General features: G+C 47.3%; 1 protein-coding gene across 1 annotated transcript in view; it reads right to left on the bottom strand.

Moving 5' to 3' along the window:
• LOC146869315 (complement C4-like) overlaps positions 1–16,194 on the bottom strand; it is a 529,345-nt gene extending 513,151 nt beyond the window's left edge. The window contains exons 1-3 of the mRNA XM_085634104.1: positions 15,144–16,194; positions 13,498–14,997; positions 12,101–12,234 (exon numbers count right to left, since the gene is read on the bottom strand). Coding sequence (XP_085490230.1) covers positions 12,101–12,234; positions 13,498–14,997; positions 15,144–16,194 — 2,685 coding nt within the window. The remainder of the gene's footprint in view (positions 1–12,100; positions 12,235–13,497; positions 14,998–15,143) is intronic.
• Between the last annotated feature and the right edge of the window lie 3,753 nt (positions 16,195–19,947).

The raw sequence follows: 19,947 nt of genomic DNA, 5'->3' as shown, positions 1-19,947 counted from the left end.
TGCTGGGCAGGGTGGCCCTCTTTAAAATGATGGCACTCCCCAGATTCCTATACATCTTACAAAATACGTCATTCCCGGTTCCCCCAACATACTTCATTGCAATTAATAGTGAAGTGAATAAGCTGTTATGGGATGGTAAGGCAACCCGTATAGCCATGCATAAGCTGGTCAGAAGCTGGTACGATGGAGGAATAGCGCTCCCTAATCTCGAAACATATTACTGGACATCACAGTTGACGGTAATAAATCAATGGCTCCATGCCGCACAGGAGGACCCGCAAAACACACAAGATGATGGACGGAATGTTGCACATTGGCAAAACATTCACCCCCAGTCAAAGATCTGGGTTTAATCCATCGTTATTTTGCTCACCACGCCACCCCAGTTCAGACATGGCCATATGCAAATCAGTCTGACCCTGTGCCTCATGGGAACAGTCCAGCCCGAACTGCCAAGCCATGTCTTCCCTGGACCGGAATCAAGCATCCTAGGACCAGTTTCGGGGTTTCACCCCACTTCAGCCAGGATAGCTTGACTTCAGTGGCGTAGTGAGCACGGGACCCACGTCTGGGCATACCCTTCCCACATAGGGCGAACAGCAAAACACACAAGCTGATGGACGGAATGTTGCACATTGGCAAAACATTCACCCCCAGTCAAAGATCTGGGTTTAATCCATCATTATTTTGCTCACCACGCCACCGCAGTTCAGACATGTCCACATGCAAATCAGTCTTGACCCTGTGCCTCATGGGAACAGTCCAGCCCGAACTGCCAAGCCATGTCTTCCCTGGACCGGAATCAAGCATCCTAGGACCAGTTTCAATGTAAGTGCTATTTGTTAAAGGGCTCCAATAGCTTCCGGTCGAGACTATATAGAAAACTGAGAAAAAGGAAAACATCATGTGAAAACGGACTCTGGAGCAAATGAGGCGGGAGGAGTAAAAGCGCAGAATGGGAGGCTGATGCTAGCGGGTTGGAATGGAAAGCTGCAGCAAGTCTCTTTTTGCAGTTTTATATAGCGCGAACTCGACCTTAGGGTATCAGCGCTTTACATGAGCAATAGTTGCATTACAGATGGATGCATTCATTTTTAGGCAGTGGGAGATTGTAATTTGCCCAGAATCACAGGATGTTTGAGCCTCCGGCCAGACTCAAGGCTGGGTCCCTGGCTTCAAAGTCCGTCACTCTAGTCGTTAAGCCACATCCTTTTCCTTCTCTCGTTCACGATGAGTGGCAATGAGGTCTCGGCATCTGTTCTCCCCATTGTAAATAAAGATGGAACGTGAACGACGTGTGTGTCAAAAGGAAAAAAAATGCCGTCACGCAGCACGTTTGTTTAGGAGATTAGACAAAGTAAATCACTATGTTTCTCACAAAAACATAAAGCGTGAATGCCGAGTGTGATAAAAAACAATGACGTCAGCGGAGCGAATTTGTTTCTGAAGCAAGCTAATCAAATTAACCAGTATAAACAAAAATTCTGGCTATATTGAAAACGGTGAAAAAAAGTAAACAACACGTAAAAACGGACTCTGGAACAAATGAGGTTGGATGAGGAGCGCAGAAGGGGAGGCTGATGCTAGTGGGTGAGAGTGGAAAGCTGCAGCAAGTCTTTGGGTTCGAGCGAAAGAGGATCGTGCCAGAGCATGGGGATCTCTTGTCTTTATGGGGCCATGTGTTTAACTGCAATGCACGGAAGACCTAAAAACAATTGTATTACTCCGCAAAAGATAAACAATTAGATTATAAAGGTATGGAAAACTAATACCATGTCAAAATCTTGGTTAAATATCTCTAACAGTTTATAAAATATTAAGCAAAAAGTCTGTTCACAGGTGTGAGTGGTTCAAGGTTATCACTGGCCAGGTTACTCAACATGAGCACACCTCATTAGTGGCTGCGGAGGCGTGGCGCCTTCATTGTGGCAGTGCATGGGATTAGGCTGCTGGAGTCTCCCTTTGAAGAATCCAAATATCCGATTCAATGGATTAGGGACCGAGTGGTGTTTTCCCATGATTTCCATACTGTTAGAAAGTTATAGTTTAGTGAAGGGTTTACTGGAAGACACTGGACAGACAGGCACTCTTCTGTTAAACACATCATTTCTTTTGGCAGTACATTGGGCTTATTCTCCTTCAGGGTTTCTAGGTAAGGTTCTTGATTGTTGGGCTGTAGTCTAGAAAGTAGACCCCTTATCCAGATTGGCTGCTCATGCAACACTTACTAATCACATCACAAGAGGAGAGCATAAGTCATGGCAGGTTTTAGCACGATGGGTTCAGGCTTATCAGTTCCCTAGAGGTTGATCAAGATAGTCGCTGCTAGAGACAACTCCCATGTCATGAGACTTACCAAAAGGATTTGCAAAGTTGCGTAACAAAAGCACAAGTGTGATGAGGAGACAAGTCCTGCAGATAGCAGTAAGTAATGTCTTAAATGTCCACTTCAGGCATAGAACTCTGCTGCCCTGCTTATAGGTAAGAGTACAACTTGTTTCCAGAAGGTCAGGGTAGGAAGATGTCACCAGCTTGCCAGGTTCTAGACGAAGTCTAGTTCCAAGGTTCAGTCAGTGTTCATTGGAGAACAGGTGCATGTAAGAAAGGTGGTGAAGTCATTGGCTCTTTCAGTGACCATTTGAGTTAACAGTGAGATGAAATATGATAGTAGCCTAAAACTGTCTCGATGCAGTTGACATGTTTTTCTGGTGTTTCTCAGGTAATGGATTAATTACGGGCCCATATCTCAAAATGTTTAGATATGGTGTATTTTTTTTTAGGTCCTGAGTTTAGTAGTTTCAGTGGATGTGTTAGATAGGTTTAAGTACTTAATTTGCTAAAGAATTAGTGTTGAGCCCAAAGTTTTGCTCAGAAGCCTGACGTCAGCGCTACTGCATGTCTGAATGCTTAATACCAAGGTTGTTAGTCTTTGTAGGAAATCTGCCTTTTCTGCATAGCCACCCCAGAATTCTTGCCTTTTGTTAGACCCTACATTTTTGCTTGTTCTAGAACTCTACAATAAAGTGCCTGTGCTCCCCTTAGTAACATGGTTGAATTGATCTATTCAATTTCCTATAAGTCCCTAATATATAGTGTAGCCAGGGCCTGGAAGTTGAATGTCACTAGTGGACTGCTGCACCTGTTGTGCCATCCACTACAGTGGAAGTGCAAACATGCCCTCAGACCTACCATTGTAGCCTAGCTGTAACAGTGTAAAAACTTGCATTTTGACCAGTCAAAAAAAAACCTCTTGGTAGGTTAAAGCCTTCCTTTTAAATATTAATATGTCACCCCTACATAGGACTTGTAGCCCTGAAGGCAGGATGCATCCTATTTAAAGGTAGAACATGTAGAAATGTATTGGTAACGTCTTTACAACAACTAGCACCCAAAGTCCTGTGTAGAAAACCAAAGTGAAGATTAAAATGCTGATACTGTATGTCAGGAAAGGGACCATCTAGAAAAATAACGAAACTGTTTTTAAAAGTTATTAAAAATCCAATTCAATGGTGGAGTCAAATGTGTAATAAATATTAAGGAAAGGTAACTTTTAGAAAGTTACCTTTTGCCTATCCGAACTGCCAGCAGGATAATTAATATAAGTCTCTACCATACCCCAGCAAGTAATTAACCTTGAATAGGTGTGATATGCCTCCCAGGAACAAACAATAGTCTGCCCTGAATGGGCAGAGTTGACTGCTGAGTTTGCAAAAATCCTTGGGCACCCTTGTAAGGGGAGAGAACAGGATGCCAAGGTAATTTTTGGAGAGCCACTGTCTGGTTGCAAAATGTCTCTGCTTTTGTCCTACCAGACTTCTGTCTTTGGGTTTGTTGTAGTTACAGTGGCTGCCTCAAAATGGATTTTAGTGGTAGGGAAGGGAGCACACTGGATTACTAGAGTACACTTCTTCACTCACGTCCTAGCCCTCAGTGCCCAAGATTAGCATGGTCAAATCTTTAGCTATCTTGAAAATGCCCAAAGTGTGTAGGGTTGTCCTCAGGAAATTGTATTCCCTTGGTTAGGGCTTGCCCAGAAGTCATTCCAACCCGCTAGTTAAAGTCTCGCATAAATGTGGCCTCGCCAGGCCCCCACTTCAGAACACTTCCTTGACCTGCAGAAGATCAGAAGAGGAACGGACTTGTTGTCGCCGACCTGAAAGGAGGACCGGATGGACTAGACCTGCTCCCTCTTCTATCCTGGACAAAAAAATTGGAATCCAATAGTCATAAGGCTAACCTCCTCTTCAAGGGATGTCGACTCAAGCACAACATTCAGTGACTAGAGTGACTGGGCCACTGCACTGAAAAGGCTGAACCCCAGAAACAACTTAAAGGGTTGTCACTAAGTGGAGTATGTTCACCATATATTGAAGAATCTGTTGGAAGAAATAGCAGGGGAGAGACCAGCGTTGCCTGGTATCCCAGTGGACTACTGTCTCTGCCCAAGACTGTGTGTGTACATCCCTGTGTTACAGGATCACCTTGAATCAGTGGGTTTAGCTTTCCAGTCTTATATGAATGGCATCCAGGTGCTTTTCTCCTTTTTATGATTCTGCCAAAGATCCTTTGAAAATTGTAGAAATCTTCAAGCAAATTCAAGATATGATTGACACAATTGAGCTCAGTCTGAATGGAATAACTGATTTTCTTCGAGCGGGGACCAATATGCCATAAAAAAAGTAAAGCCACTTACTAAGTCCTCAGAATAGAATCTTTGAAGATCCCCTCCAGTGAGGATGTTAAAACGCTAGAAATAATATTAAATTAGATAATGTATTCAGAAAGCCAGGTGAACACTGGCATGTTTTTTTCAAGTTATTGCCTTAATCTCCTGAGGAAGTGCTCTTCATTTATTGGGTGAACCAGATAGATGCACTATAGCCAGATTGATAATTGAAACAAACTGATCCATAAGAAAATTAATAAGCTGCAGGTTGTGCAGAATTCGGCAGTAAGATCTGGAAACTTGCAGATGCCATATTCCCCCAGATTCTTTGAGATGTGCTTTGACTTTCAGTCTTGGCAAAAATACAATTTAAAGGCCCGATTTTTGTTCATAAGTCACTTTTTTGTTCCACTTTACATGTATAAAGAAAAACCTGCAACTATACAGACCTATGAGATATCTGATATCGAGTGAAAGAATACAGTAAAAGTCGTGGCGACTCGCAGAGCTCGGGCAGGAGAAAGGCCTTCCACGACCAAGGTGCATTTTATGGAATGGGTTACCAACCGCGGTGAGGTATGATAACAAGTTTACCCATTTCAGTAAGTTGGCGAAGACCCCTCCGCCCACCCCACGGTCTCGGGGGCAGAGCGGGCTGACTGTTGGAGAATAGCTGCCGCTGGTAGATTATACCTTTGGTGCTCTGAGCAGGTCTTCAACAGGGAGAGTGGACAGTCACCTTGTGCAGAACTTTTTCCTGGGAGGGAGACAGTCAGAATGCGGCTGCGGATTGAGTGACTGTGTCCAGTCTTGCATCTCTCGAGGACTCCAGCTCCAGTCAGACGTGAAGCTACTGTCAAAATCTGTGCGGCGAGCCTACCTGGGCCAGAACTTGCTTTCAGTGCCTTTTTTTTTTAGTAAACTAACTCAGTAAAACTGGTTGAAATTCGAAGTTGATCGCAGTTTTAATCTAAACGGCAGGAACGCAGCTCCATCTGCAGGCAGGCCGCGAAGAAACAACGGAACCCTTCCTAACAATGCCAGGAGCGCCATTACAGCATTGATGTTCCCCACACCTGACCGGAAGAGGAGACCTGGGAGGAGGGGCAGCGCTCCCTTGCTGGCAGGAATCTCAAGCCTGGGCGCCAATGGTTTTCGATGTGGGGGGGCCTGTGGAGACGTTGTGCCCTCAGTATTCATGAAATGCGAGTTCTAGAGGTGATGCGACAAAACAAAACGAAATGAGATATAAGCCAGGCGGGCATCAGTGGGCGAATTTCAGCGCACCGTTTCGTCTGCTTTCTTGCAGATATTTCTCGCGACGGCTTGCTTGAGGCTCTTTCAGGCTCTTATCGGACACAGTTTCTCTAATTTTTGGATGCCCCGTAGGTGCTTCTGTAGCGATTGATTCTCGACGGTTTTCTCTCAGCCTCTTTTTTCCCACCCCACAGACACTTGTCCATGTATTTCTATTTGTAATGCATATAAGTAGCAGAGTGCCCAAATCTGTAGGCTGCCAAGACAGCCCAGCGATTAAGCACCGTCCATATTGCTGCATGTATTCACTTGGAATATGCTTTAAGATTAAAAGGAGTTCAATTTAGTTTGATAATTCAAAGCTTAGTAGTTAAGCACGAATTACTTTTCGTTAAAAACAATAAGAATGAATGTGTGCCCGACTTCGTATGCCTCCCCCCCCCCCCTCTCAGACTCTCCCATTGTCTTCCAGTATTACTTGAAGGACTGGCAGGGTATGGGGGGTAGCTGAGTCCTCCTCCCCCCTCACCCCGCCTTAGCACTCAGAGCCTCAGAAGAAGTGCAGAGAAAGGGAAGAGGGCTTAAAGTGCTTCGCTGAGGTCCATACAAGAAAGGTCATAGGCTTCGCTCCTGGCCTCTTGGAAGGCTGGGATTCCAGCATCCACGCACCGGGGCGGACTGGAAATCCATATCCGTCCTGGCAAAGCTGATCCAACTAGCCTCACAGTGGGGAGTCACTCCCAGAATGAAAGCAGCCCGCCCGGGAATGACCGAGCGGCAGAGTGCCCAGTCCGGCCGTAGGGAGGACACAGGAACATCGCTCCAGTCAAGCTGAATGTTGCTGGTACCCATACCGGGCCACGCGATGCTTTCTGCCGGCTGATTCCATTTGGTAGCTCTGTAATCACTGGTGATAGGAGGAGGTGTTTCTTCTGAGAGGAAGGGTCCGGCGTCGCTCCTCTCTTCTAGGTGTCTTTGTAGGACGGGCGTTGCAGCCGGACAGTGAGGTGCACAGACACTGCGCTGACTGCCACGCTCAAGGGGGATAGGCTGCCCGTCTGACCTTCTGTTTCGCGCCCATCAACACGAGCTGAGCTCAGGCCGCATTTAAGCGTCTTTATCTCAATTACATGAAAGCTGTGATTAGCGCTCCCTCTTGTGGTTGACAGCGATTGCCTGAAATAGCCATGTGTTGTTGTCATATAGATATGGCATTTGTTGTTGGAAGCCTTCAGCAGGCGTGTGTTTTGAAGGGTTTGGTGAAAGTTGATCGTCCAATGTTGTTTTCTCATGCCACTTCCAAAACTGCTTTTTGATTGGCTCAGATTGATCACTGGGAAGAGTTTGGAAGTCTGCCTGTCTACTGGAATATCCTGGCCAAAGTGACTGCTGGGGCATTTTACACTCGAAGCCCTGACACTTCGGGAGAAGCTGCTTTTAGGAGACACCACTGCTACCAAGGGGGTGAGAGGCCGTGGAACGGACTACGGTTCCCAGGAGCCCGTGCATACCTGCCTGACTGGCCGCACCTGAGCCGCGGACCGCCTCCACGCCCACAATCACAGAAAACTGCTCGCGGAACCCGCTGGCGCGGGTCCCGCCTCGCTGCTGGGGCATTTGACACTCGGAGCCCTGACACTTCGGGAGAAGCTGCTTTTAGGAGACACCACTGCTACCAAGGGGGTGAGAGGCCGTGGAACGGACTACGGTTCCCAGGAGCCCGTGCATACCTGCCTGACTGGCCGCACCTGAGCCGCGGACCGCCTCCACGCCCACAATCACAGAAAACTGCTCGCGGAACCCGCTGGCGCGGGTCCCGCCTCGCTGCTGGGGCATTTGACACTCGGAGCCCTGACACTTCGGGAGAAGCTGCTTTTAGGAGACACCACTGCTACCAAGGGGGTGAGAGGCCGTGGAACGGACTACGGTTCCCAGGAGCCCGTGCATACCTGCCTGACTGGCCGCACCTGAGCCGCGGACCGCCTCCACGCCCACAATCACAGAAAACTGCTCGCGGAACCCGCTGGCGCGGGTCCCGCCTCGCTGCTGGGGCATTTGACACTCGGAGCCCTGACACTTCGGGAGAAGCTGCTTTTAGGAGACACCACTGCTACCAAGGGGGTGAGAGGCCGTGGAACGGACTACGGTTCCCAGGAGCCCGTGCATACCTGCCTGACTGGCCGCACCTGAGCCGCGGACCGCCTCCATGCCCATTGGCCCTCTTCTCTTATTAATATCATTGGGTGCCGCAGCGCGGGACGCGCCGCGGGACGCCCAGGACGAAGCCCGGACAAAGGGCGGACAGTCTGAGACAGTCCGGGACAGGAGGGGGTAGGAGGGGGCCGCGGACTGGTTTGCTGTTTAATATCATAACGCTATTTTTTCTGTGGGTGGTCCTGTCTAGCTACCACTGATCATTGGACTAATTATCAAGGCGTTAGGTGGTTGCACGCGCTAATCCATCTGGGAAAGGCTGATATATACAGTGAAAGCTTTTAGTCTGCTGTTTGTACCAGAGAGACCTGTAGTGGGGTTTTGGTTCCGGTCTTAGCTATCATGCCTAAAGCTAAGCCAGCAGCCACGACCACAACCATGGACAACTATCTGGTCAAGATGGTTGACAAAATTAACCAAGAACGCAGGAAGTCCTTAGGACGGCCGGGGTCACAAAGTACGAACTCCCCCCCGTCCAATCGTTCGGCCCCTCAGTCTTGTTTCAATCAGGTTGTCAGTACATCCTTAGACCTCACGGACTGTACAATTGAGGGAGCTCCAACGGATACCTTAAGTTTGGATAGTGGTACCCCTGAGCCTTCTAACGACCTGGAATCTGCCCAAGTGGATATACCTGATACACCAACCCCCAGCCTGACTGCCCCTAGACGCCAAAGATTAACACGCACATGTAGGAACAGCAGCAAAACCACCCAGCCTAAGCGAGGAGGGAATCGTCATGCTAAGAAAAACGACCCCCCACCGCTCAAAAATCAACAAGCCCAACCAGTGCTATTGGATAGAACCAAGGTCACTCTTGATGAAGAGCAACTGGATCTCTAAATAAATGTAATAGACGCCAAGTTTGACCTTTTGGTTAAACCCCTTCTGACTAAACTTACTACAATTACCGATGAAGTAGCCAGATTGGGAGGCATCTTGGACTCTTTTCTTAAGGCTAGACCCGGAACGAACACCAGTGCTAATATCCAGGTGCCTGATGAGATACCTTTAATCTCATCTAATTCAGTTCCATTGACGGCTGGGAGTAGAAATTTTAACTGTAGTTCCGGGAATGTTCTTGGAACTTCATCTGTAGTCCCCAATATACCATCCCAGCAGCCGGACTCCACGAAACCACCCTCTAATATAGTATCAGGGAAACCGATGGGCCATGACGTAAATACCTATAGCCATGGTAGCCCTCAGCCGGACCTGCCACCGACCTGTGCTCCCTTTGTAGCCGTCTTGACCAACGTCCCCCCTGTTAAGAGGCATGGCGGTAACCTTGAATACGGAGAATCCCACTCGTCATTAAAGAATAAGACTGTGGACTGGCTTCACCGACAGTGTGGCTTCCCTGTAGCCCTATCAAGGGATATACTAAGTACTAAGAGAACTAACTGGGTTGGCAAATCACGTAAGACTTGTGAAGGTGACTGTATAGTCATTAATTTTCGAAACCCTCAACTTGCCTCTACAGTACTAGTCAAAGCCGCATCTCTCCCTGCTAGTGATCAAGGTATTTCTTTGCGGCCCCTTGGGTACTTCTATAGAGACCTTGCTACCCAACGTGATGATGAGCACCACCGGCGTAGGCCTAGAGTCCAGAACTTGTGTGCCGCCCCTGTTATCCCTATGTATAACAGATTCCAGCCATTGAGTGGGCTTGATTGTAATGATTGACTGGAGCCCCACCCAGTTGATGCAGGGATTGAGGACGTTCTTATGGGAAAGAGGAGTTCTAGTACGGTCCCTGGGGTATTAATTAGTGTGGAGCCTATTACTTTCACTGGTACCGGTGTTAGCCATTTAGACTCTGTAGCGGTTCATGAACACGATAGACCAGTTATTGCGGGTAGGGATTGGACAGCTCCGAATATCCTTACTCATCCAGCTAATTCTGGCTCGTGTTTCATTGCTTCTTGGAATGTTGCGGGACTATTACATAAGGATGAATGTTTAGGCTGGTTTGATTTTATTAATCTTTTTTACATAATATGCTTTCAGGAAACCTGGAGTCTGGACCCCATTAACTATAATGGTTTTGTTTCATATCAATTACCGGCTGTGGCTTCAAATTCGGGAAGAGCCAAGGGTGGCCTTCTGACATTGATTTCTGTTGATGTTCCACTTACTGTAAAGAAACATGTCTTGATTGGGGCCCATTCCCAGATTCTATGGCTTTGCAAGGAGCAGGATAGAAATATCCTTTTAATTAATTTTTACAACAATGTATTTGATAATACTAGGCAACAGGTAGTGTATGCCTTGGAGGCCGCTGTGGCAAATATTGTAACGGGAAATGATATTGCTTTTGATTTTATCTGGTTGGGGGATTTTAATACTTCTGCTTGTCCATTGTCAGGACTCGAGGTTCCAGGCAGAGGTTCCAACCACGGGAGCGAAGACAGGTCTCTACTCTCCCTCTAGGGCACCACCTAGTTCGTTAGTGCAACCAAACCAGATAAACTACCCCACTGGGAGAGAAGAGCCAGTGTGGACCATCAAACAGCAGAGGAGAATAGGAAGCAGGGTCTCAGGAGGAGTTCCTATAGAAAAGAGAGAAACAGTAAATAAGTGCATATGTAGGTGACTCAAGTGTAAGCTTTCCCCCCCTATCCCTAGTAGCTATAATCGCCCCTGAACTCTTTCCCTGGATGTGTGCTGTTGCAAACTCACCGTGAAAGAAGGGCTGATGGCTTTGTGGGTAGAGGTCCAGACTTTAGAGTCACTAGCGTTCTGATGATAGGAGGTCCCAGAGTCCAAACAGAGCGAGACTGACGGTTGCTCCGGTGTCAGGTGAAAAGTCCTAATGAATATAAGAGAACAGCCACACACAAGTCTCCCACACTCGAGGTGGTGCCGGGCACAAGTTGTTATAAATATCACAGCACTGTTGGTCCCAAATGCACAACTGGCTCAGTAAGGGTGGCGGGAGAAGTTGGGGGGCGTGCGAGTAGCAAGTCCGAGTACGCACAACACCCTGACGTCAAATGAGAAAGTTCAGGAAACAGAAGCGGCCGACTGAGGAGCCGCCGAGGAAAAAGGTAGGACAGCGAAGTCAATTGGTAGCGAGGAGGCGGGGACGGCAATTGAAACGCTGGGCGTCCGACGGGTTCAAACCCAGAGGAAGCGTGGAAGGAAATACGTGTACACCAGTGCCACGGGAAAATAGGCACCAACGTAACAGAGGTTATGTACTGCGGAAAGAAACTTCCCAAACGTGGTACATACACGGGGCAAGCACACATCCAGTAGCAGACGAGCTACACGAAGCAAAGGTAGTCAAGGCGTAGACCGAAGCAGCTGCAGGGAGGCGTGGTCCATCCGAAAGGAAGGATTGTCAAGCACTGATAGCAGGCAGAGGCGTGGTAGATAAACGCCTCTCAGATCAGGTGATGAGATCAGGTGATGAGATCAGGTGATGTTTACAAGAGCACACAACCTCCTCCCCCTTCCCACAGCCTTCTGGATCTTGTAGTGTACTGTCGAAACGGGGCTCAGGAACGGGTGCAGAATCTAAGGTGTAACAGTTTCCCCCCATAAAGGCCTTCTTACCGGTCTGGGTTTTCAAGGGTTCAAGGCATGAAAGCGTCTGACCAAAGTAGGGGCATGTACGTGAGCAGCTGGTTCCCAGGTCCTGTCATCTGGGCCATAACCTACCCAGTCAACTAAATATTGTAATCTTCCCTGGACCCGTCTAGAATCTACTATACGCCTAACTTCGTATTCCTCTTCTCCGTTAATGAGAAGTGGAGGAGGGGGTGGTTCTGTACATGAGGGCTCTAGATACGGTTTCAACAAAGAGGTGTGGAACACTGGGTGGATCTTCATTTCCCCAGGGAGCTCTAATTTCAAAGCAACAGGATTGATGACTGCTTGTACCACAAAGGGCCCTATATATCTGGGTTGTAACTTACGTGGTCCTGGTAATCTTAAGTTTTTGGTGGCTAACCATACCTTATCGCCTGGCTGATATTCTGGTGCTGGTTTTCTATGCGTATCTGCTAGTCTCTTCATTCTTTCCTTAGTCTCTGTGAGTTCATGTATCGCTTGTTTCCATATCTTAGTGAGCCTGGCATGATGTTCTTCTACTGTAGGGAATTGAGCAACAGAAGGAGGCAGATACAAAGGCAAGAAACGGGGATGATAACCGTAGGAAAAGAAAAAGGGGGATAGTTTAGACGCTGAGTGAGTGGAGTTGTTATAGGCAAACTCTGCCAATGGAAGTGCTTGTACCCATTCCCCTGTGACGGTGCTCAACAGACATCTCAGGTATTGTTCCATTGTATGATTAGTGCGCTCTGTTTGCCCGTCTGTCTGGGGGTGATATGCTGAGGACAAGCGATGATCTAAATGAAGGGCTGTGCAAATACCCTGCCAGAATTTAGAAACAAATTGGGGACCCCTGTCTGAAACTATGATGGAAGGCAAGCCATGCAACCGAATAACATGTGAGATAAAAGTGTCTATTAACTCTTTGGCTGTGGGTAGTTTCTTAAGGGGTACGAAATGAGCCATCTTAGTAAACATGTCAACTACTATCAAGACGGTAGTGAATCCCTGGGATGGTGGCAAGTCTGTTATAAAATCCATACTGATGGAAGACCAAGGGCTTTGAGGAACTGGTAAGGGAAGTAATAACCCTGCGGGTGCACCACGAAGGGATTTTTGTCTGGCACACACAGGGCAGGCTTTCACGAACTCGTGGATGAGTACAGACATATTTGGCCACCAAAACCACCTTTTGCACAAGTGTAGTGTCTTATCACTTCCTGGGTGTCCGGCCAGTGGGAGAGTATGACACCACTGAACTATTTCCTTTTGTAATTCCATAGAAGGAATGTTCAACAAGCCTTCGTGATAAAACAAAGAGTTTTCAATTGTGTTCATCGGGTCTTGTAACCATTCTTCTTTATTGAGGGAGGTGTATGCTGCAATCAGTCTGTCAAGAAAAGGACTGGGTACGCTCTCTCATCTGTCCTCCGCAGCCACTATTTTGTTGGCATGTATCAATGGGACGGGTGCATCACTGGTGCACCTGAATTCCTTTCCTAGGCGCGATAGAGCATCAGCTCTGCCATGTTTTGCCCCAGGTCTGAAGTTAATGACAAAGTCATACTCACTAAAGAAGGACACCCATCGCATCTGACGGGGTGTGAGTGCTTTCGCTGACCTGAAAAACTGAAGGTTCTTATGATCTGAATATATGGTTATGACGTGAGGTGAACCCAATAAATAGTGTCTCCACTCCTGAAAGGCCAGTTTTATAGCGAGTAGTTCTTTTTCCCCGATCGTATAATTTTGTTCAGCGGGGGCCAGCGTCTTAGAGTAGTATGCTACAGGATGGAGGGTACCGGTTAAGGGATCTCTTTGCAACAATACTCCCCCCACTGCATATTGAGAAGCATCAGCCTCCACGTAATAAGGTTGTGATTCATCAGCATGCCTCAGAATTGGGGCCGAAACGAACTTATCCTTTAAGGCCTGGAAAGAACGTTCAGCAGTCTCATCCCACTGAAAAACCACTCCCTTCTTTAATAGTCTGGTGATGGGTGTGATGAGCTCCGAAAAATGGTCTATAAAACGCCTGTAAAAATTGGCAAAACCAAGGAAAGATTGTACCTCCTTAACGGAGGCAGGACTGGTCCAGTGTGTAATGGCCTTGGTTTTTGCGGGATCCATATGGATACCTGCAGGTGAAATCACAAAGCCTAAAAAGTCCACCTTCTCTACATGAAAGAGGCATTTTTCGAGTTTGGCAAAGAGATGGTTGTCTTGGAGTTTTTGGAGAACCTTTGTTACATGGGAGACGTGATCTTGTGGGTTCTGAGAATATACCAGAATATCGTCGATGTATACTATAACGAACACATCGAGGTATTCTCTCAGTATTTCATTGATAAAATACTGGAATGCCACCGGGGCATTGCAAAGGCCAAACGGCATTACGCAGTACTCATAGAGTCCAAATTTCGTGCGGAATGCCGTTTTCCATTCGTCCCCTTCTTTCACTCTGATAAGGTGATATGCGCCTCTCAAGTCAAGTTTGGTGAAGATCTTAGCCTTCCTAACTTGATCCAAAAGCCCCGGAATCAGAGGGAGAGGGTATTTGTTCTTCACTGTTACCTTATTCAGGGCTCTATAGTCCAGGCAGGCTCTTAACCCGCCTTCCCGCTTAGGTATAAAGAAAAGTGGGGAGGAAACAGGGGATGTAGAATGGCGAATGAACCCCTTTTGTAACATATCCTGCAAGTATTCCTGTAAATACTTGCTTTCTGGTTCAGTTAAAGCATACACTCGGCTCACCGGCAGTTCTGCCCCTGGAATCAGGTCAATGCGGCAATCAAATGCTCTATGAGGCGGAAGAGCCACCGCCTTAACTTCATCAAAGACAGCCGCGAACTCACGATACTCCGCAGGTAACGCGAAGTCATCAGTAGAACTGAGAGCACAGAGAACAGAGGTAGTAGTAGGGAGTGTATCCTGATAGCAATGCTGAAGACAATAGGGGGATCGTAGAGTGACTTTTCTAGTGACCCAATCAATAAGGGGGTTATGTTTTTGAAGCCAAGGCACTCCTACTATGGCACCAAAATTAGGAGCTGCTATTAAGTCAAACTGAATGTTCTCGGTATGACCGTTATCACAGACCATCACCATTGCCTGTGTTTGGAAAGTGATTTTACCAGATGAAAGCTCTGTACCATCTACAGCTTTAACTGTTTCGGGATGAGTCTTTGGTATGAACTCTATGCCAAGGGATTTTGCCAAATCTATATCCAGGAAGTTACCCGTGGCTCCGGAATCCAGCATGAGTGATAAGGGAGTCTTGTTACTAGCAGATAAGACCAATACTACAGATATAGTTAAATGTGTAGGAGTTACCAAGGAGGTGTTGGCTAAATATGACGAGACCAAAAGACTCATCGGACTTGAAGAATAGGTCTCTCGTATCTCCAAGTCTGTTAGTTTTCCGCCTGAACCGACAGACTACTCTTACTTTCTGCTGGTCTTCCGCTGGTCTTTGGCTTGGCCAAACAGTCTTTCGCGTAGTGCCCAGCTTTACCGCAGTATAGACACAAATTCAATTTTCGTCGTTTTTCTTTTTCTTCTTTACTGAGCGGCCCACGTATTCCCCCTATTTGCATAGGTTCTGTTCCCTCCTTCACGTCCCTCTTCTCCCCACGCGTCAGCAAGAGACGGGAAAAGTCACCTTTCGTGCGTTCTCCTTTCCTCTCACTTAATCTGTGATCCAGTTTAACTACCAAATCTATGAATGAAGGACAGTCTTCTGGGGGATTGACAATTTGAGAGAGGATATCCTTCAATTCGTCTCTCAGTCCTCTATAAAACAGAGACGTTCTCTTTTCTTCCGGCCATTGGGTTTCGGCTACCAACCGATTGAACGTGGTGATATAGGTCACCAAATCTTTTGAACCTTGTCTCAACCCCAACAACTCGTTGTCACTAGCCTGCATATAGGCATGACGGGCAAACAGGTTCTTCATGCTGTCCTTGAACCGAGCTAGATCGTACAAAATAGGGTCATCGTTCTCCACTAACGGAACTGCCCATAAAGCTGCGTTGCCGGATAAGTATGAAATGATGAAGGCCACTTTAGCGGCGTCATCAGGAAAGGCAGCAGATCTGCATAAAAATTGTAAATGGCACTGATTCATGAACACGGCAAATTTCTGGCTGTCTCCGGAGTACCGTTCAGGCATGGCCAGAGGAGTGTGAGGAGGAGTCACAACCGTGACGTTTACAGGGGCTGGTGCAGGTACTACCCCTACATTGGAGTCAGCCCCTAATGAGGGCATTTGGAAACGAGCTGGCTGAATGTACGATTTCTTTTGTTTGACGGCGCTATCTGAGGTACTGGGCCGTTGTTGGTCTCTTAAGGAGTTTAATTCTACAGTAAGACGCAAATTATCATTCTTAACTGACTGGAGTTCCTGTTGTAAGTTAGTTACCACCAGAGCTAATTCTGACATGGTTACCACTGAGTTAGGGTCAGCCATGGCCCCACCCAGTATTTCATTGTTATCCATCTTCGCTCAGGGGTTAGGGATTTTCGTGGGCTTGACAATCTGTCAGGACTCGAGGTTCCAGGCAGAGGTTCCAACCACGGGAGCGAAGACAGGTCTCTACTCTCCCTCTAGGGCACCACCTAGTTCGTTAGTGCAACCAAACCAGATAAACTACCCCACTGGGAGAGAAGAGCCAGTGTGGACCATCAAACAGCAGAGGAGAATAGGAAGCAGGGTCTCAGGAGGAGTTCCTATAGAAAAGAGAGAAACAGTAAATAAGTGCATATGTAGGTGACTCAAGTGTAAGCTTTCCCCCCCTATCCCTAGTAGCTATAATCGCCCCTGAACTCTTTCCCTGGATGTGTGCTGTTGCAAACTCACCGTGAAAGAAGGGCTGATGGCTTTGTGGGTAGAGGTCCAGACTTTAGAGTCACTAGCGTTCTGATGATAGGAGGTCCCAGAGTCCAAACAGAGCGAGACTGACGGTTGCTCCGGTGTCAGGTGAAAAGTCCTAATGAATATAAGAGAACAGCCACACACAAGTCTCTCACACTCGAGGTGGTGCCGGGCACAAGTTGTTATAAATATCACAGCACTGTTGGTCCCAAATGCACAACTGGCTCAGTAAGGGTGGCGGGAGAAGTTGGGGGGCGTGCGAGTAGCAAGTCCGAGTACGCACAACACCCTGACGTCAAATGAGAAAGTTCAGGAAACAGAAGCGGCCGACTGAGGAGCCGCAGAGGAAAAAGGCAGGACAGCGAAGTCAATTGGTAGCGAGGAGGCGGGGACGGCAATTGAAACGCTGGGCGTCCGACGGGTTCAAACCCAGAGGAAGCGTGGAAGGAAATACGTGTACACCAGTGCCACGGGAAAATAGGCACCAACGTAACAGAGGTTATGTACTGCGGAAAGAAACTTCCCAAACGTGGTACATACACGGGGCAAGCACACATCCAGTAGCAGACGAGCTACACGAAGCAAAGGTAGTCAAGGCGTAGACCGAAGCAGCTGCAGGGAGGCGTGGTCCATCCGAAAGGAAGGATTGTCAAGCACTGATAGCAGGCAGAGGCGTGGTAGATAAACGCCTCTCAGATCAGGTGATGAGATCAGGTGATGAGATCAGGTGATGTTTACAAGAGCACACAACCTCCTCCCCCTTCCCACAGCCTTCTGGATCTTGTAGTGTACTGTCGAAACGGGGCTCAGGAACGGGTGCAGAATCTAAGGTGTAACATCCATCTTCTGCTCATAGGGTCTGTGGCTTCATAAATTGTCGGGGTGAGGGAGTCCCCCATTTCCCTCATAACCCATATGGTGATTCTTTAAACAAAATCTTGATGACATACGATATAGAGATTTTGGAAAATGGGAGGGGCGCTTCTGGTGAAATCCTCCCCACTTTTACGGGCAGAAATGCTAGTACCGTTATTGACTTTATTTGCACCTCTTCCAGCCTCAATCCATGGTGTACAGCCCCTTTGGTAGTTGATGACTTAATCAGTGATCATAACTGCCTGACCATGGAGACTGTGCTTTGGAAGGCCAACCAAGGTCCTAAACCATGTATAGTTGATAACATCGAACCACATCGACCCAATGGAATCAGAATCAGGTGGAAGGGGGATAAGGCTGACTTTTTGTCTAATTCCATTATAGTAAATTGTCTAAATGAAATTGGTGCTATTCTAGTGAGTAAAGAGCTGACTGACGTAATTTTGTATAAGTTTATTAACATTAATCTTAGCATTGAAGCTAAACTCACCAAGCAACTCAAGGGCAACCTAAGCCGGCAAAGGGGGTGGTTCGACCATGCCAGTACTGCCGCCCTTAAGAGCCTCAAAGAGGCACTGGCAGCTAAACAAAGGGATACAACCCTGATTAGGCAGCTTAGGGCTACTTATCAGGCAGCAGTTTCCGAAAGAAAGGCAGAACTAAGGAGAGAGGCATGGGACAAGTTAGACCAGGCCGCCGAAACCTCTGATTCTTCTTTATTTTGGGCAACTGTCAACAGTCCTTTCTTAAAGAACGAGGAGACACCCGTTCTGTCGGCAAACGTTAGTGCGGAAAGTTGGGTCTCTCACTTTTCTTTGATCTTTGATTCAGCTAAACCCTCGGACGTAGGAGGAGGGGACTGGCCACTCATTCCCTTAGACATCTCCCCTACCGAGGTCCAGAAATGTATCATCGCAAGCAAAGGAGGGAAGGCCCAGGGGCCAGACGGGGTGCCGGTTGACGTCTATAAAAAAGAACCAGAGATTTGGGGCCCGCTACTGACCAAAGTATTTAATGCAGCCGTATGTTACGGTGCCCCGCCTACATGGAAGGAATCTATTATAATCCCTATCTATAAAAAGGGGGAGAAGAGGGATGCTAAGAACTATCGCCCAATCTCCCTCCTAGATTCCTCCGTGAAAATTATGAGTCGGGTACTTCTTGTTAGATTAGAAGAATGGGCTGAAACAAATAACATCTTGGCTAATTCCCAATATGGATTTAGGAAGGGTCGAGGCACAGTTGAACAGTGTCTCAACCTAGAACTACTTATAGGGAAATACACCATGGCCAAGAAAGGTTCCCTTTTCCTCTGCTTTGCAGATTTAAGTAGGGCCTTCGATATGGTTAATCACAAGATACTTTGGGAGAAACTACTTGAAATGGGAGCACCGGAGGGTATTGTCTACTTTTTGGCCAGATTCTATGCCAATCTTAGTTCGAGCGTCCGATATGGCCCAGGGGGGGAATGTACCCCAAAGTTTACTGTTAAGCGTGGAATTAGACAGGGGTGTGTGCTCGCTCCCCTGCTTTTCACACTTTTTATTAATGAGGTGGACTCTGTTTTAAGGACTGTGGTGGCAGATGCTCCAAATATACTTGACTTCCACGTCCCAGTCCTGCTTTATGCGGACGATGCCGTCCTTCTCTCTAGGACCCCCGTCGGCCTTCAACGCCTCATGGACAGGTTTTCCCTGTTCATTGGGGAAAGGAAGCTGGTGATTAATAAATCAAAGACATTTGTTATGGAATGTGGCAAGGGTCGTAAAAAATCGCATCCCTTCTTTATCGAAGGGCAAAGGGTTCAGACGGTTGACACTTTTAACTATTTAGGTATCACCTTCTCCAAGACAGGTAGCTGGTCCAGCGAAGTCACCCATGTTAGGCCAAGAATGGCGAAATGTGCCCACGGGGTGTTTACGTTCGCTTCCAAAATCGGGGATAGGCGGATTGGAGATATGTTGAAAATCTACCAGATGAGGTGTCTCTCAATCGCCCTTTATGGAGCAGGTGTCTGGGGGCATGTATTGACTGGGAATTTACAAGTGGAGGAAAATTTGTTTCTAAAAAGACTACTCTGCTTGCCTATCTCAGCATCAACGGATTTGGTGCATAGGGAATTCGGAATACACTATCTTTCGGATTCTGTTGCCCATAGACCCCTTCTGCTGTGGCGTGCCATCTGGGCTAAGGAGGAGACCTCCTTGAATAGAGCCATTATCAAGGACTGTTTGTCCCTTGACAATCATTTAAAGATCCCATGGGTAAATTTTGTTATGAGCAGCTATAAGGAAATATATGGTCTTAACTTATTTGAGGATTGTTATGCTGCCAATAGTTTGACCAAAAGTGAACTGAAATCTGTTTTCATGCTCCTAAAGTACGAGCGACGTACGAAGGCCAGTAGCAACTTATCCACCTGTATGTTCTATGACAGCTGTTGTTAGTTGTTAGGCTATCAACCATACTTGAGCTTTGTAACTAGAACCTCCCACAGGTTCG

Source organism: Triturus cristatus, chromosome 1_1 (genome assembly GCF_964204655.1).
Source record: "Triturus cristatus chromosome 1_1, aTriCri1.1, whole genome shotgun sequence".
NCBI classification, from domain to species: domain Eukaryota; kingdom Metazoa; phylum Chordata; class Amphibia; order Caudata; family Salamandridae; genus Triturus; species Triturus cristatus.
The sequence above is the reverse complement of the archived record's forward strand: the minus strand, read 5'-3'. Positions and strand labels throughout refer to the sequence as shown.